General features: G+C 39.8%; 3 protein-coding genes across 3 annotated transcripts; all 3 read right to left on the reverse strand.

Moving 5' to 3' along the window:
- Nucleotides 1-3,264: 3,264 nt before the first annotated feature.
- Nucleotides 3,265-8,078, reverse strand: slc38a8b (solute carrier family 38 member 8b). The gene is made up of 10 exons (XM_029498915.1): nucleotides 7,890-8,078; nucleotides 6,798-6,996; nucleotides 5,032-5,188; nucleotides 4,834-4,938; nucleotides 4,690-4,747; nucleotides 4,397-4,511; nucleotides 4,163-4,310; nucleotides 3,866-4,068; nucleotides 3,489-3,540; nucleotides 3,265-3,367 (listed from the first exon to the last, which is right to left on the reverse strand). Exons 1-10 carry the CDS (start codon nucleotides 8,076-8,078, stop codon nucleotides 3,265-3,267), a joined length of 1,329 nt encoding a protein of 442 aa, XP_029354775.1.
- Nucleotides 8,079-11,848: 3,770 nt separating this feature from the next.
- nrn1lb (neuritin 1-like b) lies at nucleotides 11,849-14,894 on the reverse strand. Its single transcript, XM_029498975.1, has 3 exons — nucleotides 14,816-14,894; nucleotides 13,053-13,200; nucleotides 11,849-12,223 (listed from the first exon to the last, which is right to left on the reverse strand). The coding sequence occupies exons 1-3, from the start codon at nucleotides 14,871-14,873 to the stop codon at nucleotides 11,920-11,922; spliced, it is 510 nt and encodes a 169-aa protein (XP_029354835.1). The 5' UTR covers nucleotides 14,874-14,894; the 3' UTR covers nucleotides 11,849-11,919.
- Nucleotides 14,895-19,227: 4,333 nt separating this feature from the next.
- thap11 (THAP domain containing 11) lies at nucleotides 19,228-21,646 on the reverse strand. The gene has a single exon (XM_029498246.1). It carries the CDS (start codon nucleotides 21,282-21,284, stop codon nucleotides 20,451-20,453), a length of 834 nt encoding a protein of 277 aa, XP_029354106.1. The 5' UTR covers nucleotides 21,285-21,646; the 3' UTR covers nucleotides 19,228-20,450.
- Between the last annotated feature and the right edge of the window lie 21 nt (nucleotides 21,647-21,667).

The following is a 21,667-nucleotide window of genomic DNA, read 5'->3' on the forward strand; positions in this document are numbered from 1 at the left end:
GGTTATCAACTAGGTTTTGCAGTTAGTACGAATTGTTTTGAGAAACGCATTAGCTGTTGTGCAAATGTTAATAGTGTTGTGAAAAATTTACCAAAGCGACTGAGAAAAACTGTAATGTTCCAGTATTCTTTATGCAAAAAAAATTTTTTTTTTTTTGTTAATTTTAATTAATTTTATTTATTCATTAATTTTTTTGCACTGCCTCCAGTGTGTCATAATTCTATACTGTCCATGTCGTCTTCAGTGTTTCATATATATTGTGAGACAGTTGCTCAGTTTTGGGTCTCTTTGCCTTTTCAAAGAGACAGCAATACACAGTTTTCTGGCTATAGAGCTGATCTCTTCCAAGTTTTTTGTGAGACAATAGGTAAGCTGTGCATTGCTGCAGGTGACAAATGTCTGGTGCATTTCATTATTGTGAGCCGATAGTCTCTCACATCTCCAGATTTATGATGCTGGTGAGCACTGTCATGTTAGTGACCAAGAGAAAGCACCATCAACTTATTCAGTCTTTAAAGATAAACCTTTGTTACACCAGCAATAAGTGACAACAAAAAACATCAAGATTCACTGTGTCGCACACACAGCTTACTAATCTAAAAGATTTAAATAGTAAGGTTTCTGAAGCTTTGTAGATCTGTTCTGAACTAAAACTATGAACTAACAAACATCTTTCAGAGGGTATGAAACGTAATGGTATGTTGTCTTGTCTCTGTGCATTTAACGTAAATTTATTTTTGGATTTATTGCTTGTCTGATACTGATATTTTAACCATTTTGTTAAGCCAAATGCAAACCACCTCATCAGTATTATTTAATAAAACACAATAAATTATACCACACTGTAACATTGAGAAATTTGAAGACTATATTGAAAAGGACCAACATTGGTGCATTTATATCACCACAAACGCTGTGTGATTTAGTCTTAAGGTGATTTGTTGCATACAAATATGAAAGGTGACAGAGGCCTCTCCTTCACCTGAGCTCATTGCCACTGCTGTGATTATACCAGAGTTCAGCCCAGAGGTCACTGCTTCAATAAAGGCAGAGCAGAGTGATGTGTGCAAGTTATCTCCATCAAGATGAGCGCTGTCTGCTGGTCATAACCTTGATGCATAAAAAAGCAAGGTCATATGCATGACTACAACCATGTTATACAGAGCACTGTGTAACATGGTTATGTGAACAGTTGTAGTCAAAATTGATCACATGGTAACTTCCTATTTCTTAAATATTGTGGAGAAAGACTGAAATTAAAGCAAAATAATTGGGCTAAACCACAAACACACACATATTGTAACGAATATTGCACAGCTGTCTGTTTTCATTCAGGCCTCTTACTGATGCTCTTATCAGGAACAATTAAACGATTAAAAGGGACGTCACCACAAATTGCCATTTCATTAATTAGCACTGCAAGAAACCTACATTACAAGTAATCGTTCAATAACAATGTAGCTACAGGGGACAGCATGATAATGAGTACGGGAAATGAGTTTTCAGAGACAGAGGAAAATGAAAAGATACTGTAATGCAGAGTGCAATGGATGATTTTTGCTGTGCTAGAGGCGCCGTAACCACGGATGGCAGCATCAGTCAGTAGCTGCAATTGGCCGGTTTGGTCCAGACTGAAACATTTTAACTACGAGGAGAATTGAATGGACTGTCACAAAGTCTTAGACACGAATTCTTGTTTCCTGCAGGGTGAAGTTTAATGACCAATTTGTCTCTATATGGTCATAATTTAAATTTCTTCAGTAATCACATAAGACTAAAAACATCAGTCCCAGGTGATGCAGACCTATACAATTAGTTATCATAGTAACAATCCAATCACGTCTTCATATTAACATTAACATGCATCTCAAAGCCCCACCAAGTACAGCTTCAGAGAGCAGCTACTGCTTCTGCTTTGTCTCAACATGATGCCATAGAGCATCAGCTTTGTGAAACTTCAAATTGTGAGAGGCAGAGGAGTCTGAAGTGGGTTAAAGAGCAGCAAACTAATGTGCAATAGTCTTGATAGCTGTAACAAAGCCACAGGCCAGTTTTCCGTGAGAGGAGCTGCAGGATCAAAAGAGTTTGTGCTGTGTATGATTTTCTATGATTTTTTTCCCTGGTATTTCATGGATTTAGTCATATGGCCAGAAGGTTGAGATATAATCCCAAAGGCTAAACGCATGTAGAGTATCATAGTGTGAGGTTTTCCCATAAGGACATTAACACAGCATGAAATGAAAAAACCTATTACATAACTGAAGTGCTGATAAGGAGCAGCTTTGTGTTTCTAGATGGTCTATTGCACCATTGAATGAAGTTCAGAATCACTCTGTGTGTTCAGACAGATAAGTGGAGAAGTCTCCTTCATTTCTGTGAACTGGGTTGGCTGATTTGTTGCCTTTATGCAGACCCCTCCAGGCACAGATATGATGCCCTTAATGTAAATCATTACTGACTCAAACAATCACACACGTGTGAGCATGTGCATGCTAAAAGGCAGTGTGCTGTAACTCCTAAAATTGTTGTTTTCAGCACACCTAGCCATCACTTTGAGCTCTATGAAAGCTGCAGATTGAGATCATTCATATAACTCGGAACATGTAGAGACCAGTGGAAACAGAGCAACCAAATGCAAAGAAGGGAAACACTCATTAAAAGATAAAGGATGTCTAATTTTTTCACAGGTATGGACACATAATCCAAAGACAATGAAAGTAACAGTTCATATTTGACGGTATGTCGAATTTTTTTGTTCACATTTCAAAATGCTCACTGTGGCACTAACAGCCATGATAATTTGTTTCAAATATGCAGCACCATATATATGGGTGAATGGAAAAGTACATACATAAATAAATAATTCCTCAATGGTGCAATACTGCCCCCTGGCAGTACCAGGCAAATGAAACTGATCAACAATATATTTTAGATATATTATTGGTAAAGCACACAAAATAAAACAATAGCAAATTCAAACACAAATAAGCTTTTTCTATACATATTTCATAGCTGAATATATTGGAGTTTTGTGTCACCAAAAACAACTTTCAACTGATAAAATCCATTCAAATATAATATGTATGCATAATACATGGACAATATAATAAATACAGTCTTCTATAGTAAATATATAATATGAAGGACACTGAATTAGGTCACATGTACAACTGAAAACTACCTGCAAATGCAGCATTCAGTTGGACCAAAAGAGATGTGACAGTGAAGCAGCTGCTCGAGATAAAGATAACGATGCTGAGGAAATCAGAATTTCTGAAAAAGCTCCATGACAGCAATGGTTGTACTCTGTCCAAAGATGAAGGCTCCAACTACAATGGTTATGACTCCCCAAACTGTTAAAATCACCCTGCAATGAAAAAAAAAATCAGGAATGAAAATATGAATCTTCAGTACAATAGTAATTCCTAATAACTCGGGAAAAAAGAGGTAATTTCCCACACATATGACCACTTTAAGCTAACACTCACCGGAGTCTTGGACCCACACTTTCTGTTTGCATCGTGAACACTAAGCAAAGACCTTCAAAAGACAAAGACACACAAAAAATGTCAAACCAATCACACTTTATTTGTGCTGCTTAAAATTGGGGATTATAGGGTTTTTCTATTTGCTGAGAAGTTGCAGAGAAAATGATCATCATCATCCATCAAGAAAGCAATTTGCCATATTACTTGATAATGAAAATACTTGTAAGTTCCAATTCTAGGGAAATTCTTTGGTGTACCATTGACTAACAACAAACTAATGCACAGTAAGTGGGAATATGAATGCATTAGTGTTCAAATGTGATTATGCTAGTATAAACCCAGCTGAAGTCATATTGAAGTCAAGGTTGTGTTCATACCAGGAAAGATAAAGATGAAGAAGGCACTGATCCCTCCGATGACACTGATCACCTCGCCCATGTCTGGAACAAACATGGCGATGAGAAGAGTGACGCTGATCCAGATCACAGTAAGAACAACTCTGCAGCGACTCTCAAATGAGTGAGTCACGATTCCCCGCCGACGCCTTTGAAGTCGTATTATCAGGTTGAGGATGACTGATCTATCCCACAGACAACATATTGTCTTTACATCAAAAAAGTGTCACATGATTGTGCCCAAAAAAGATACAAAAACCCGACTCTGGTGTCACTTACCTCCCCAGGAGTAGAATGATAGGATAAATGGTGATGATCGATATTCCAAAGAGGAGTCTGGAAATTATCATGACCACATCATTTCCTGGATACGACATCAAGATATCTGAGGCGACAGCTCGTCCAAACGTCATGAATCCATACACACCTTGGACATGGAGAGAGCGGCTGTTATGGGAAAATTTCAGGTGTGCCCACACTGAAGTGGACTTCATGTTTTAGAGGTGAACTCACCAGTCAATGTGTATATGAGCAAACAGAAGAACATGGAGACCACAGAGATGACCACCCAGTGGGAGAGCTTCTGGTTCTCCATGCTGCTATAGATTGCTATACAGGCTTCATGGCACTTCAAACACATAAAGAATATTTAAACAGAAAGTTTTGTTCTGGGTGGATTTCCTACTTCTGCTGATCACCCAGGGTGTGACAAACCCAGGGACATGAGTACATGGTTTGCTATCAACCCCATATTTCTTTGCACTTCCTTTCTTTGAAAAATTTCAACTTTTTGTGAATGAGCCTACCTGGAAGCCAAAGCAGATGGTTGGCACAACGCTGAACATCGATGCCCATGAACTGACACTGAAAAACACAGAGAACACTCAAACAGTTACTGATGAGCTAATGGTAAACACAAACACATCCATTGAGAAACCAGGGATACCAACCCTTGGCTGTGCTCTGGAGTTATTATCACTGCATGGTTCTCCATCAGGTAATATTTGGCAATCACTGCCACGCAGAGATATGTAGCAGCCAGTGTCCCCAGCACACTAGCAGGAGGACAGAAAGGAATCACAAAAAAAATATCACAGTCTGCTGGTTGTCAGAGCTGATCACTCTGACTCCAGGGAAGTGTTATGTACCTTGTATACTTCTGGATGCCAATCTCTTTTGGGATGGACAGTGGTAGGATAATGACCAGGCACATGACGAAGAGGGCAAATCGCTGGTCAGTGTACCAGTGGTACGGCATTTCTTCCTCAACTGATCCTGTCACAGCCTCATATAAAGAAATACACACTGGAGAGACAAAAGAAAATGTAAGAAAATGTAAGATTATTTATTTGAAGGCGTCAGTTCACGACATAGAGCCAAATTATACAAACTGTCTGTATTTATTTAAGATTAATTTAAACATGTAGCCTGCTGAACAGTGTGATTTCTGACGTTTTAAATGAGAAAGCTTCAGTGGTGGTGGATGGCCATACATGACATGAGAAACAGGAAATTCCTGTGTGTAAAGCATTTGCCCTCAAAGATATCTCTATCATGGGTTGTCACTGGACTCCACTGGACATAACATCATGACTGTCACTATTCAAGTCCCAGATGTGCCTCTCTCCATCCACCCACCAGATGTCCTTAGACTTCCCTCCCTGGGACTGATACCTGATTGCTAGACCACCTTATGTCTAATACTCATACACCTGAGATTTCCTGTCCAATGACATGCCTATGCCTTTATTCCACAATATTTCTCCATGTGTTAGCTACCTGAGTGTTTCTATATCTTCCTGCCTGCTCAACCAAAAATCTGCTTGGTTTTCTTAGGTTTATCCATTGAAATAATTTATCTATAATAACCTCACTAAGTATTGCATCCTCTCTATGTGTGAATGTTTTTTTTATTAAATTACATTATCTTTTTAAAACTAGAATATAATAAAAACAATAAATAGATTCAAAGGGTGATAAAATTGCAAAAGGAAAATTAAAAGGGGATGCACTATTGCTCCTGTCACATGCTCCATAGTAGTTAGAATTGAAATTGAAGTGCAGGTGATTTAAGATGAGATTAATTTTCTGATAAGGAAAATTGATGCTAAATTAATAAGAAACTGAGTCTAGTATTTTGATAACAGGGAAATAGTCAAATAATGAAAACACATGCTAAGTGCAAAAAGACCAGTGCTGGATGATTAAGAGATGGTGAGGAGGTGAGAAGGAAGGCAGTAGATAGATAGATAGATAGTGGGCCACCCAATATGAATTACTAAGTGGTGCAACTTTTACTTTGCTGAATTACACTCCACAATCATCCAGGGACTCTTATTCAGTGTTGTTCCTGCCTCCCAGACGTGAGCGGACTGCACACAAGCAACGTTGCAGACTAATTGGTTTCAGCTTGAAGGCCCTAAAGACTTCGGTGTGTTTCACACTGATATATCACCTGATCCATCTTTGATCCACAGTTTGTGAAACTCGAACTTTTTATGACACAAAAGGCAAGGCAAGACCACATGTCCAGAACCAGTGGGCCACATTTCACTACCTGTTAGTTATTCCCAGTTTTTTCCTGCTGTTGAGTTGTATGTTAAATATTTTGTGATCATGGTATTTTAAGGGCATGTAAAATTCCTATTAAATTATATTCTGCTGACTGACTGCCTGTGTCACAAGATCTAAGAGACTTTTCAGATCCCTAGACCTTAAAGACATTTTCAACTGCATCCTAAATTTTACACATTGATCATTCAGAGTCCTGACATATTTTTTGATTTTTTGGTTTTGTTTCTATCATTCCTCTTACAACACACATGCAATACTTTTATTAAAGAAGAACAGGTAAACAATCAGAATGACAAACACAGACTATTGACAGCAACGGCAAATAAGATATGGTTCTCACGTTTCTCCAACTGGTCCTGCACCACCACCAGGAAGGCAACACATATCATGAAGAGGTTGAAGCAGAAACAGACCTCGCAGAGTTGACCCACAGCTCGTCCACACACCTCTCTCACCACATCCTGATAGGTTTTCTGTCTGCTGACAGATGAGGCGTATCCAAGGATGACCAGACCACTGATGAGGAAGACTAGGGATACCTGCCAGGGCACCACAAACAGGAGCTTAACCTTAATTTATTCTTTATTTACAAAAATTATGAGCTAATGTGGACCACCTCCTATGCTTATATCATGACCTGAAATGTATTTTTAACGTTACACAAGTTCAGCACAACAATGAACTATAGCATTTACAAAGCCAGTCTATATTTGGCATTTGTGCATTGAGACAAATACACTTGAAGAGTAAATAAAATTTAACAGCCACCATTTGATAAGTAAACTGTTCAAATTAGTTTCTAAAGCTTCCTGCAACAACAGATTTTACACATTATATAAACTACTAAATCTATCTGAACCTTCTAATGAAATTCTAATTGCTCTTCTAATTTAAGGACAAAATAAATATACAGAATTGGTGTCGCAATGCAACTGAGAAAGACTTTACTTGGTAACAAGTGACACTGAGTTCTAAGACTGTCCAAAAACCATCTCACTTCAGAGGCTCCTTCTAAGGGGCGCCCAGACCTCCTGGGGTCCCTCAGCCAGTTCTTGGAAAGCATGGCTACCCATCTGTGAAACACTCAGACATTGTTTCGGCAGTCAGGAGACAGTTCAGATCCTGACTAAAACTGGAAGGTTCATTAGAGTTCACCTGTGAAAAGGATGAGCCTCTTTCACACCAAGGAGAGACAGAAGTGAGCTGATTCTATAGAGTTGGCCATTAAACCCTCTGAAGGGCCAGACGTTACATTAGACACGCACACTGGTTAGTCTATAGAAATATGTCATTAAGAAAAGCTGTTCATCATCTGTCAATCAAATGAGAATCGAATAGCCCCAAAATATGTCGTATGAAAATAGAAATCATTGAGGTCAGTCTTCAGGCGGGCCCAGGAAGCTTTGAAACACTTTTGCAGGTGTCTACTCACCATCTCCACGGTGATGGCTGTATTCACTCCCCCCGCCTTCTGGAAAGCCCAGGGGAAGTTGAGGAGTCCGGCTCCCAGCGCAGACTTCAGCATGATGAACACGGCACCGAAGGAGCCGAGCTGCGGAGGATCCGCATGAGACGCGGACCGGGCCAACAGGCTGATGCTCTCCCGAGCCAATTCCTCCATGATCCCGCACCAGCTCACAAAACCAGGACCCGAATCTCTGACTGCTGCAAAGAATGTGACGGGCAGCTAACCTTCCCGATGTAACGCGGGCGTTTGCTTCATTCTGCTGCTTTTTCAGTATTAACCGTGGAGGCTGGACAGCCATGCAACTATATAGACCTGCACCCGCCACTCACGTGGTTTTTTTTTTGTTTTTTTTTTACTATTATACATTTCACTCTGAAGTGATAAATTTGACACTAAAGTGAGTATGTTGAGTTCGCCTCTGTTGCTCCCTCTCTCTCCCTTCATGGCTGTCTCTGATATACAGCACTGATGAAGTGGTACTCAAATCACACTAATAAGCTTTTAGGCTCCACTTTGGCAGAGACATTTTAAAAAACAGGGCCTTGCCTCAAAAGGATCAAATGCATTTCTATATTCAGTCTGTTATATTGTATTTACAAGGTCAATAGTTGACTGTCCTCTCATTGTTGTCACTTGATTAAGTTACATCTTATTGATTTCTTAGATATTTCAGGGCATGTCTTTACAGAATCACAGGGGGAGTTGCTGGGCAGTGCAGTAGTTTATTTTCTTGTAAAATAAAGTCCTGATCATGTATATTTGATTGTACAATCTACTACACGTGGGATTCATAATCCCAGCCATATTATACACTACACACCATCTGTTACAGAGGAGCTAGCACTGGTAAAAATCCCACGAATGTTGCTCTCCATCTCCCTCATTTTCCAAACAGATGATGCATCTTTGTTGAGAAAAGGGTGGTGGTGGTTGTGGTGGGGGGGCATTGTTTCTGTATCTTAAACATTTCAACAGCTGGATCCAGAATGTGGGCGCTTTGAGGAACCGTAAAAAAATTGCAGATTTTCTGGAGTGAAATGCAGGACAAAGAGAGATTATCTTGAGCCAAGGTGTACTGGGGATGGTTCAAAGATTTAGTAGCTGATCCTTCAGGGGTGTACTGTTTCAGAAATACCTCAGGATTTCACAGTGGTTCCTTTTCTTTGTCTTGTTTTGTTTTTTGTTCATTTGTTGTTGTTTTTTTTCTGTTTGTTTGTTTTGTTGTTCTTGTTGATGACGATAATTATTTTTTTTTTATGGTCTTCTGAATTTTGTATTAAGTCCTCCTGTAAAACTGTAGAATTAAAACAAGATGATAATCTTCGTGACATCACATTACAAAATTATGCAATGATTACTTATTGATACATTTTAAAAGGATAGAAAACATTTTTGGCCTAATAGTCAGATATTGTATCTTTATTTCATTTGATTCTTGAGCTCAATCTAAAGCTATGACGTCAAAGTTTCACAGACACATATCTCTCCACAATGGACAAGTAACAGAAAGAAAAAGCAGATAGACAATAAAAAAACAAAGATATCATAAAAAAAGAAAGAGAGGGAGAGAGAAAGTATACTTTTAGTTTGTTTGTCTGTTGCATAGCAGCTGCCTGTTCAGTATGTGTTAGCAAATTTAGACAAAGCCAAAAATATTTTTATATATTCGGTCTGAATTCCACTTGACACAAGAGTCAGACACAACTTCATATGAAATCTGCAGCTGGAATCAGAAGTACAAGCCAAAATCCATCTATGTGATTGCACTCACCTGGATGATCAGTGCTTCCTGTCACTGTCAGTGTCACCGGGCTCCGAGTAATCAATCAATTCCATCCTGACAATTGGCAGGGACTGCAAAGATACTTCTGGGGGAGTCCATCAACCGGTTACACAGTGGTGGCGTGGTTTGGTCTTGTTTGGTCTGGTCTGGTATGGTTTGGTTTGTTCTGGTTTGGTCTTGTTTGGTCTGGACTGGGTTGGTCTGGTTCGGTTTGGTATGGTTTGTGAGAGCATGTGTGAGTTGCTATATAAACACAGTTGATTCTTTGTTGATCTGTGAAGGTGAGCAGCTTTACAATTAAATATTTACCCAAATAGTTTGCCCTTCTTACTACACTAACAGTTTGCCTTTTTCTTTTTCTTTTTTTATTTATTCACTTTTTTGGACAGGAGCAGGGGGACTGAGTGAGGGACTGATCTCTGTGGTGGTGGTGGTCTCTTTAGTAACACACTTGGTATTTATTAGTGTGGTTTTTCAGTTTAAAGCATGTGGACCCCCTTCCCTTTCCCTCAGCTCGTCACCTCAGCCAGCTGACTCATCAGCCCTGTACCTAGCATTTGTTTTTTATCAATAAACCAAAACCAAAAAAGGAACCCATCACAAATCGTGCTCTTAAAGTGTCTGTTACTTTTTTGTACCTTGTTGTCTAATGGATTTTATTTTAACAGGCTATTGTCAATAACATTTTGGACACATTGGACTTGTATCACTCTCAAGTGTTCTTGAGCCTGTGTGACCTTTTTGCTCATGCCCAAGTGGTAGTACTCCCTTCTAGATTTCCTGGGGAGTAATATTCCTTCAGGCGGCATTGCATGCCTCTTAATTTATCTAAACTAGATGTAACCTGTCCCACTTTGCCAAACACAGCTGCTCACATCATGTTTATGAAGCGTCTTTCCTCCAGACTCTGAGGTACTGTTTCAAGGGTTTCAAGGTTCAACTTGAAGCACTGCGACTGAATAAAGACAAATTAGTTTAATCTACTCATGATTTTGCTGTTATGAAATAGCTTAAGACTATTAAAATTGCACAGAAAATCTGACTCAGATGCTCATTAACTGCAAGAAAAGCAATAGTTGCCGTTTTAGTGAAAGAAAACTCTACATTGAGTCTGTCAGCAAACCTTTTCATTTCAGTTTTTGCCAGAGTGAAACAAAGAGGCAATGAACCACTCCATATTGCTATGAGGAAAAGATAAAAGTCAAAAACAAAAAGCAAATACATGAACCACATGAAAACCAGTGAGTAGTCTTGTTGGAGCTCTCAGAATCAAAGAATAATATCAAGATTAACAATAAGTGTTCATGTTCTAAGGATGAGAATAAGCATATCCTATCTTAGGTCTTCATCTTTTAGTATTTGGCAGTTATTTCATTTATGATTTAGTCCTTAGTGTGTTATTTACTGCCATGCATTCTTTTTATTTGGCCCACATGGGATGCCTTAAAGTTATAAAAATTGTTAAAGTGAACCTTTACTGTAACCTGCAGCAGCTCAGAGTATAAAAAGCAACATAACTGCTTAAAAACAGCATGCCACCAGAGAAATCACATGAAAATACAGTTTTAGTGATCAAATGTAGCAACAACACACACACACACACACACACACACACACACACATACACACAGTGCAAAGTATCATTCCTTACACAAATCTGTTTTCTGGATTAAAACTAGTCACACGGAATGATGAATTAAACTTTCTGTCAAAAAATGCTATTTTTCCCTTATGATAATACACACCTGATCTGGGTCACACCAGACAGGATCACAAACAAATCTGAACACATGCCCATAGACATTCCTCCACTGTCCTCCAAAAAATCAGCCACTGCTTCTGATGTACTGTGGTAATGATGAAATTGAGGCATGTATTGTTACTATTAGCTTATTCGCATTTATTTTTTCAGCAGGGGGCTCTTCAGTTCTGAACAGATTTAAATGCTTGACAAATATGTTATGACCAAGCAGTACAATGTGAATTTAATTTTAACAGTGGAACTATTTAGGTGCAGTGCACATGTCCAAGACAGTGACACATTTTCTGTGTAAATTAGTATTTATAAGATGAGCATTTATATCTTTTTTGTTCTCCCTGAAGGCAAGGCATGTAAAATCATACCAACAGAAATCCGATCAGAACGATGGATATGTGTGGCTCATAAAGGGGTGGAATATTTTCTGATCAGCTCATTGATTGATCTGCTAACTAACACCTGAGCAGAACCAGAAGTGTGCTGCATACAGGGAACAAAAGAGTACTGAGGGCTACACCGTGCTTGTATGTTTTCCCTTTCAGTGTTTCCTGGTTGGTCTGGTCGGAGGTCGGGGGACTCTGAGGTCCAGGCATAGTGCTGGGTGGGAGTGTGGTACGGCTAGCACACATGTCGTAGAGGTTTCCAGAAAACTGTGTCTTCCTGGATTCTTGCCTCAGAGATTCCCAGACTTCTGCCGGTTCTCCAGGACAGCCAGCCAAAGCCGAGTTAGCACAGACATGGAATGCATTCCAGGACCTTCAGGGAGCCAGGGCAGGAAAAGATGTAATATGTGTTAACTACACTGAGCCAGTGATGAGAGTACATGGATATTCAAGCAAAGGCAGAGAGTTCATTATGATCTCAACAGTCTTGTTTCTCCTGACCTTGTGTGGCTACAGCTGCAACAGAGCACATCTCTGACCATGTCCACCAAAGGGTGGTGAAATAATATGGTTTAATTTTGGTTTACTCTTGAAAGTTAATGAAATTAATAATATTTCAAATTTATTTAACAATGCCTTTGACTGGTGATGTTCATTTTAAGATCCAGATTCATTTATGGAATAGTAAACATATTGCAGCAAAAAATTCAAAACCCACCAGGACAGATCAGGGTCAATTAGGACTCTGTAGGTTCATTACTAAAAGCAGAGCTAATGCTCACAATGACAATGTTACCAACCTAATATTAGGCTAGTCTATCTGTGTCACCATCCTCAGTTTGGTGTGTTTGCGTATTAACAACACAAATCAGAAGGTACAACTGAATCTGATAGGGACGTGATTTGTTTTGCAATGGATGAGACGTAGGAATTTCAGTAATGTTTCTTTCTCAAATTCACCCACTAAAAGTTGACCATGAATGTCTGTTTTCTATTTTGATATCACTCTATCCAATAGCTGAAATAATTCAATTTGGACCATAGTGATGGACAGAGAAATGAGAACTGGCACTGCGTTATTGTCATCATGCCAGTTCTGCTGAAATGAGCTTTGATTGGACATAGAGCATCTTTAACAATTTAAAGAGTTAAATTATGACAAACAAGGCATGAGTGGATGTTTACCACAGCGACACACATACCTGCAGATTGCATCAATGTCCTGTGTGCTCTGGTCTCTTTGTGTTTCCACCAAACTGTCTCCAAGTGTTAGCAAACACTGAGCAAAACTCTTGTAGATGGAACCACATGAAACAGGGGCTGCCGCTCCAAAGGTCACAGGGACCAATCCTGTTGAGAAGGAAAAAGATTAAAGAAACTAATGTTGGATCTAAAATTTAAATGAGCAGAACTGGTCTAAGTGACTCTTTATATGGGGACTTGGTAACGACAGTATATGTATATTTAAAAATTAGGGACGAGAGTGAGAAATAAAATCACTACAATCTTGTAGAGTGACACACAATGCTCATGACTTGATCCATCCAGGCTTAGTCGGATCAAACAAATACAGAAATATGTTGTATTCCATTCATCTGGAGGGATTATTCACCCTCAAAGCCAAATTCAGTGTAAGACTACAAAACCATTCGGCAGCTGTCTGAGTGCATTGATCAGTTCATACAGGCTGCATCCTACTAAAACAGTTTTTCAGATTTCACTTAAGACACCTAAAAAGCTGTGATATAAGGTTTGATGATAACATTTCAACACAATTTTGGTGCAGTGTGGCACAGTAGTAGCTTTATGCTAGTAGCTTTGCCTCACATTGAGAAGGTTTCTCGGTTAGGACCCCTGGGCTGGGGCCTTTCTGTGTGCAGTTTGCATGGAGTCCCCATTAGGTCCTTCCTCCCACAGCCCCAAAAAACACATGCAATTGTAGACTGGCAAACACGGAGGCCAAACTTTTACTTTAAATAGTTTTTTGACCAAGTGTCTAAAATATGTTTGAATGTGCATTTTTCACAAGTATAGCTACAAGTGTACAAGCATCCTGTTTTCAAATACGTCAAATATGTACTGTTTTAAATACGTAATGCAGGATTAACATTCACCTTAATTTCAATCTAAAAACATTCTCATCCCAACAAGGATGAGAGATATGTCTGCATATCGCCCATCCGTTATAGCCCTTTAAACCACAACTCTGACTGTGGAACCATCTGCCTTAAAATCATCCTTAGCAATAATCATCTCTGCTGTCCATGATCACTATGTTTTACTCATTGAATTTAATTGTTATTAATGAATGCAGCTTATATTTGTACTTGATTGCTTAAGTCTTTAGTCTTGTATTTGCTTACTTATTTTTGACAGATTTGAATCAGGATTGTTACTGTATTGTTTATCCTGCTGCTATTGTTTTTAATGTAAAATGTTTCTGTTTTCAGATTTTATTCTTTTATTCTTTAATTCTATGTATTTTTGTTCCTGTATATCGTTTCATCATCCTAGAATAACACAAACTCTCAAAAATGTTGGTACAATTCACATCACAAAACATGTACACTAATCTACATGAACAAACTCACACACACATACACTGAAAGAGAGAGCGAATGAGAAAGAGAATCAGAGCATGAGGGAACAATGACCATTTCATTAAGGTAAGTGCAGTTGCAGAAGCTTTCTCTCTCACCCTCTCAGTTTCAGAATAAGCCCAGTGAAATGTTTTCATCACTCATGTTAACTGCCTTTGAATTTCTTTCTGACAAACCTTCTGCAATTCGTCATCAATGTAAATTCCCACCTGAAGTCAGTTGAAGGAAATTATTTAAAACTTAAAAAAAAAAAAGTCAAATCAAGACAAGCTAAGCAAGCACTAAAAACCTTTTGTAGAGGACATAATCTCTCACACACAATTAGACAATAACTGAAAACTAAAGAGAAAAACAGGAATACTTACCGAAGCAGAGAATGGTGGACAGAAGCATAATTGAGATGCCTGGATGGGACTTCATCATTTGGCTCAGCAGAGTCCCGTGAAGCTTAGTCCCTCCTCTGAATCAGAGGCTCTGGTGTGATGCTCCCACTGGCTGTGGATCCAAAGAATATAAAGTTCTGCTTTAAACTGTGATGTGTCCTCCCATCCACTGGGAATTCATCAGATTGCAGAAGTACAGCAATGCACTGAGGCACAACCCGGTCGGATTAACAGTGAAACAGACCAATGCATTGCAGAGAGTAAGAGGATGTTGTGTTAGAGTGTATCTGTGTGAGTGAATGCATTTGCACTTGGGAGGGGCACAAGGCAAGAGGCATAGAGAGCTTCGATGCAGCAGACCATTGATAATGTGCATTGAATGTGTCAGGAAGCACACACAAAAACCTAATTTTACTATTGAACAAGGGGTTTTCCACTAATGACAGTAAACGGGAACATTATGAGAGGTGTCAAGAGGATTCTTTACCATGTGAACAGATGGATGACATCCCAGTGAGGATGAGACAATCCATCCCACCTGGGAGTCCAGTGTTCATACAGAGCAGCCCCTGAGAATAGCAACAGCCCATGTGAGAATAATCTAAAGCTATGTGGGTCAAGGGTGGGGGCAATCTAATGTGTGAAATAGTTTTAACAGATTGGAGAGTAATACACATTATAGACACTCAGTTTAAAGATGAGTAAAATATCAACTTTATTCCTTACTTCACTGACTGTCTTATAGCTCTGTCCTCTCCCTCTTAGCCACCAAATCCTCTGCTCTGTCCCCCATATGGCTCACACTACATGCATTAGTATATGTAGTATATGTTCTGGTTCACATCTGTATACTGACACAGGAAGAATGGCCACCCATTGTTAATCTGCAGCTTAAAACAACCACTAACTGCAGAATAATCTGTCTGTGTCAGAGGTTGCTGCCATGAATCAATACATCAACGGAGCTACTTTGGCAGCAATTCAAACTGCAAGTCGTCCTAAAAACATCTGTATTAGCTCTGCAAATGTGTGTGTGGGGGGGTTGTGTTTGTGTGTTCTTAACTTGCAGATTTGATTTTCTCGGAACCAATTAAGATGCATATGAGACATGTACCCAAAATATAGCATAGGCTGATACAGCACCATAATAACGGATGGAGGGTTCAAATGTCCACATACTTTTTGACCATGTAGTGAGTGAATACTGTGAATCATCATGCCGATGTCACTCTCAAGCAGTTGTCATGCAGCTGAGCCACAAAGTCCTGCAGACCAGCACTATCCTCTTCTTCACATTTCTGTATGCTTTTCCTGCAGCTGTTAGATGTGCATTAGAGATTCATCCTGCTAGCAGTCAGCCCATGCAGATGTTACTGTCCCGCCTGCTGACCAAGGCTTTTCTTACTTGGATGTCTAATTGGACAAGAGGCTTTACATAAATGTTTTCTGGCATTATATTTTCCTAACTCACTCTTGTGAATCCCATTGTTCCACTGTTATCTAATAATTGTCCTTGAACCTCTAAACCTCTCTAGTTTTTCTTATTATAGAGGTTTTCCTCTTCAGAAAAAAACTGTAGGTAGTTTATATTAGGTTTGTGATATCAGGTATTTAGGAAGATACTGAGTGTGTCAATTATCCACATACAGATTCACTGATACCGCACCAATATGGCTGTAAATGCTCTCATGGAAAACTAAGGTGTTGAGCCAGAGCAGCTGAGTGGCTGCAATGAACTTCCAATACTACCCAAAGGGCAAAACAAAAGAAAACATCCACTGAGCCTAATGCACCTCTCAGTTTGCCACAAATTCCCATGCTCTAATGTTTCCATCTTCAATGCTTTACCACCAGGACGTGTGGATAATTCTTTAAGCACCAGCTCTGCTCCCTACAGTTGAATATTGTTTGGAAAGTTTTCCGAAACTTTACTTTGTTTATAATACCAAAAAAAATAACTTTCTTTTCCAATAACTTGACTATACTTGACCTAACCCTAACACAAGCAGCCAGTACAAGAACCCTGTCTTGATAAAAACCAGACACCATCATTGATCTGATAAACAAGCACATTGACACACTGAGTGTATGAAGATTTCCACAGCAAGGAAGTACTCTGAAGGATGACCCCGTCTTTGGACACAAAGTCAAGATAATCAGCTGTACATTTACTGTTAGATAACATAAATTACAAAAGGTTCATCAAATATTAAGTTAAGGGAAATATATTGCAGTGTTTCGTGTTCAATGTTTTCAAAATATGAGGACAATTATAAAAGTAGGCATGGGCTTTCAACCAGATTGATTAAAAAAAACAAACCTAATGAGATTGATAGTATATTTTAACATTGTTACTTGTTTCGCTTGAATCCCACAACAGTATTAAGTATGTGATAATCTGACATGAGAAGCTGCTGTTTGGCTGGAATTTAAAGATGGCTGTAGTCAAGGACAGCAGAAAATGGAGTTGTGTAAGTTTGATTGACAGTTCTGGATTAAGGCATTATGCAACACTGTTGGGAGTAAAAAAAATAAATCCATCTGAGATTAGGATCTGGATCCAGCTCTCTCCAATGCATTCTATCCTTCAATTCATTGGCCTCTCCGCTTTCTCTATTTCATCACGATTTGTGTGTAAAATTAAATAACCCATTTTGAGTTGGGGAAATGTATTACAGGTTTAGAATCACATTATGACATTCAACATATAAGTGCCTTAATAAGAACTACAATTCATTGAGGTATGACCAAAGCTGTCTACAAACACAGACAAACGAAGTAAATTAGGCTTTATGGACACAAACTGAAGATCAGCTCTTAAAGCTATTATCTCACTGCCATCTAGAGGGTAGACATAAAGCAGCAACTTGAGGACGAAGAGACTAACATTTTACCACTTGTTGCTTCTACTATGAGTTAAATATTATCCCTCACACTGCACTGGACAGGAACATACTGAAAACATAGAGCTGAAATGACACGACGAGATCATCAGAAAAGGCTGAATATCAATATTGATGAACTTAGGAGGGGCTTCACCATTTCATGTTAACTGTCACCAGACAAGTCCGTAAAACAGCAGCATCAATATTGATATTTGATACTTGTTTGACTTGTATGAGTTTGTGCTTTGTGCCAATCACAGGCCTTATTGATTGAAGATTTAATGTGATATAAATATGATCACTTTTGTACAGTTCACCACTAGGGAAAATGCTCCTACTTCTTACCAATGGAATTTGCTGTTGGAGCTGTTCACATTTTACCACTTGTTGCTTCTACTATGAGTTAAATTTTATCCCTCACACTGCACTGGACAGGAACATACTGAAAACATAGAGCTGAAATGACACGACGAGATCATCAGAAAAGGCTGAATATCAATATTGATGAACTTAGGAGGGGCTTCACCATTTCATGTTAACTGTCACCAGACAAGTCTGTAAAACAGCAGCATCAATATTGATATTTGATACTTGTTTGACTTGTATGAGTTAGTGCTTTGTGCCAATCACAGGCCTTATTGATTGAAGATTTAATGTGATATAAATATGATCACTTTTGTACAGTTCACCACTAGGGAAAATGCTCCTACTTCTTACCAATGGAATTTGCTGTTGGAGCTGTTCACATTTTACCACTTGTTGCTTCTACTATGAGTTAAATTTTATCCCTCACACTGCACTGGACAGGAACATACTGAAAACATAGAGCTGAAATGACAGGACGAGATCATCAGAAAAGGCTGAATATCTATATTGATGAACTACAAATCAACAAATCGCTTTATGGTCTCTCAAATTAGAGAATTTGCTGCCTGACTATTGTGGATTTCAACTGTTGATCAAAACATTCAATGTGAACACATAATTTTATCCTCAGGAATCATGTAAAGTTGACTTTTCACTAGTTTTGTACATACATAATTTGATTGAACTGCAAATAACTCTCATAAAGCCAAGCCTAAATTGTTATCCTGCATGAAGCTTAATAGGGATCTCTGGGCTTCACATTTTTTGGCACCTTAGCTTTTTTCTCACCAAAGACATGCTTTTTTTTCCTAAAACTATTTTCTTTTGATAACTAAAATTAATTGTGCTTTTCCAATTATTTTTTAGGAGGGGCTTCACCATTTCATGTTAACTGTCACCAGACAAGTCTGTAAAACAGCAGCATCAATATTGATATTTGATACTTGTTTGACTTGTATGAGTTTGTGCTTTGTGCCAATTACAGGCCTTATTGATTGAAGATTTAATGTGATATAAATATGATCACTTTTGTACAGTTCACCACTAGGGAAAATGCTCCTACCTCTTACCAATGGAATTTGCTGTTGGAGCTACTGAAAATTACATTTTTCTTTACTTAAAGAATACAAACACAACCTCTGATCGTAGCCCAGTGAGATTTATCGCATTGAGATGAGGAAAACTGACTCAAATGGCTCCAAAGGAAAAAAACAAACAAAAAAATGCACACCAAAATCTTCACCAAGCCTGTTTCTGTTTTGTGAATGTAATGCAACATAACAGTCAAGACATGATTGTTAACCTAAGAAATTAGTAAGCATAAATCTGTGTGTTTCTAAATAAAATATAATTAAATTGAAGCCAGAGTATTTTGGTTTTTGGACCAAGTAAAAAAAATCTGAAATGTGTGTAATTTCCTGTTCAGAAAACATTTGTGAATCAGAAAGAGAGATTCTGTTGTGTGACAGAAAACTAATCTAACAAAAGCAGATACATAAAACTGATGTTTCACAGAAGCACCTGAGAGTAACAGGTGCATTAAGTACCATTAGAAGGGTTTTCTAGGTTACTTTTGTAAGATTTCCTTGGAAAAATTAAGTAATAAGTAACAAGGTAATGTAACTACATGTCTGTCTTCAAGTAACACACTTTAATAAAATGCTTAATGTTTTGAGTGGCCATTCAAGTTTTAAGAAATTGTTAAGAAAGTCCCATTTCTGTCACACAAAGGTCTTTAGCAACAAATGCAAAAAAAAAAAAAAAAAAACTTTCAAAGGCAACTCAGATCAAGTCATAGTAAAGTTAAATGTCACGGGTGAACACCTAAAGTGTGCCAAGCATAGTGTTTTGGTTACTCAAAGTCCTACAGATATTGATGTGTGGTGTAATTTCCCTCTACAGTCTACTGTGAGAGCTTCCTGACATCCATCTCCCAGTTTCAGTTCAAAAGTATTGCAATAAAAACTTCAAACTTCAATGAAATCTTCAGGAGAAAAACTTTATATGCAACACCTTTTAGCATCAGTCCGCTTATAAATATGAAAGCCCGCCTAACATACTAGTCTGCAGTCAACGAGACCCGGTTGAGAAATATATGTGTTATTGACGTTGTTTAAACTGCAGGCCGATGGACTGTGCATGTTTGTATGTGATTAGCAGTGAGTTTCTTACTACCAGATATATAAACTAGGCAGCAAACCTCTCTACACGAGGCCTACGAAAATTCAGCTCTACTTGTTGAAAATAAATTGTCATCGCTCGGCGTTTGATACAAAACAGGGCTGGATCTGCTGTCTTCAACCCCTCGGTGTCCTCTCGGTTTGTCTGAGTCTCTGGGACAGGTCGTCTCCGGTCTTGTTCGCCCATCAGATTTTCTTCCGGACGCTGAAAGCCACTGAGTTCCCGTACAGCAACCGGTCCCGCTCCCGCACCTCCTCCTGCAGCTTGGCTTCGGCGACCCGCAGCTGGCGGATGGTCGCCTTCATCTCCTTCATCTTCACCTCCATCAGTGCGATGATGTCCCGCTGCTCGTTCAGTTTCCGCAACAGTTCAGCCGACGTGGTGCCGGTGGTCAGCGAGTACGAGTGGTCCAGCGGGCTGCTGGTCACACTGACGTACTGCACAGGCAGCTGGTGCAGGTTGGACGCGGCTTCCACTGACGAGTCGTCTGCAGTGAGCTCGTCCGCGCTGCCGACCGGCGCCGTGTAGCAAGTCCCCTCCGACTGGGCCGGCAGCCTCGCGGTGCCCAGGTACTCCCCGTTCTGGCCTATCTGGACCACGGTGATGCTGTCGTCGCTCGCCTCGCCGCCCGCGTTGCCCTCGGCTCCTTCCGCCGCGCTGCCCAGGACGCTGGTGAGAATGATCCCGGAGGTCGCGGCGGCGGGGGGCGCAGGAACCCCCGCGGACACTTTCCTGCCTCTGCCCCGCCGACTCCTGCGCTCGTTGACCCCTCGCAGAGGGAAAAGGGACGGCACTCGGATACTGTAGGTTTTCCTTCCACCAGCGAAGTGCACGCTGCACACTCGGTGGCCGGTGGTGGGCTGGAAGGTGCTGAAGCAGCCGCTGACCCCGGCCCGGGAGATGTTCCTGAGCCACATCTCCCTCAGCGCCGTGTCCTTTGGAAACGTGTAGAAGCGCAGGTCGCGGTCCCGGTGTGAATTGTTGTAGCAGCCAGGGACACAGCAGGTGAACCCAGGCATGTTTGCCTCAGCACCGAGGCTGAAACGGGCTCTCTCGGTGAAGCTCGGGTTATTTTATTGTTGTTTCTGTATTCTGTGCGTTGTTATCGAGCTCCGCGGCCTGCAAGCGGAACTACACGTCCCACAACGCTAACAACTTCCTGTTTATTTTCTACCGAAAACTCAGCCGATTTTCTCCGTACGACGACCGGACCCACCCGAACTTATCCAGACTCGGAGCAGAAGGAGCTGATTCTTTTAGTGAATAGGATTCTGGTGTTTTATTTTCGGTAAAAGATTGTGTGGTTTTGTTCTAGCTGTTATCAAGACGACCGACGTCCGTTGAGAACTAAAAGTACCATCAGACCTTGCGCTTCCTGCTAGGTCTGTGATGGCGCGTTCCC

This window comes from Echeneis naucrates, chromosome 3, assembly GCF_900963305.1.
Source record: "Echeneis naucrates chromosome 3, fEcheNa1.1, whole genome shotgun sequence".
In the NCBI taxonomy this organism is placed as follows: domain Eukaryota; kingdom Metazoa; phylum Chordata; class Actinopteri; order Carangiformes; family Echeneidae; genus Echeneis; species Echeneis naucrates.

Bases quoted from the DNA above. Each gene is read 5' to 3' on its own strand.
- slc38a8b (XM_029498915.1), bottom strand. From the start codon at position 8,078: ATGGAGGAATTGGCTCGGGAGAGCATCAGCCTGTTGGCCCGGTCCGCG. The intron at 5,189-6,797 runs GTGAGAACCATA...TTGTCTCTCCAG, and splicing joins GCAGGACCAGTTGGAGAAAC to TGTGTATTTCTTTATATGAG. The intron at 4,939-5,031 runs GTACATAACACT...TCCTCCTGCTAG, and splicing joins GGCATCCAGAAGTATACAAG to TGTGCTGGGGACACTGGCTG.
- nrn1lb (XM_029498975.1), bottom strand. From the start codon at position 14,873: ATGATGAAGTCCCATCCAGGCATCTCAATTATGCTTCTGTCCACCATT. The intron at 13,201-14,815 runs GTAAGTATTCCT...CCTTCTCAACAG, and splicing joins GTCCACCATTCTCTGCTTCG to GATTGGTCCCTGTGACCTTT. The intron at 12,224-13,052 runs GTATGTGTGTCG...GGCTCCCTGAAG, and splicing joins GACATTGATGCAATCTGCAG to GTCCTGGAATGCATTCCATG.
- thap11 (XM_029498246.1), bottom strand. From the start codon at position 21,284: ATGCCTGGGTTCACCTGCTGTGTCCCTGGCTGCTACAACAATTCACAC.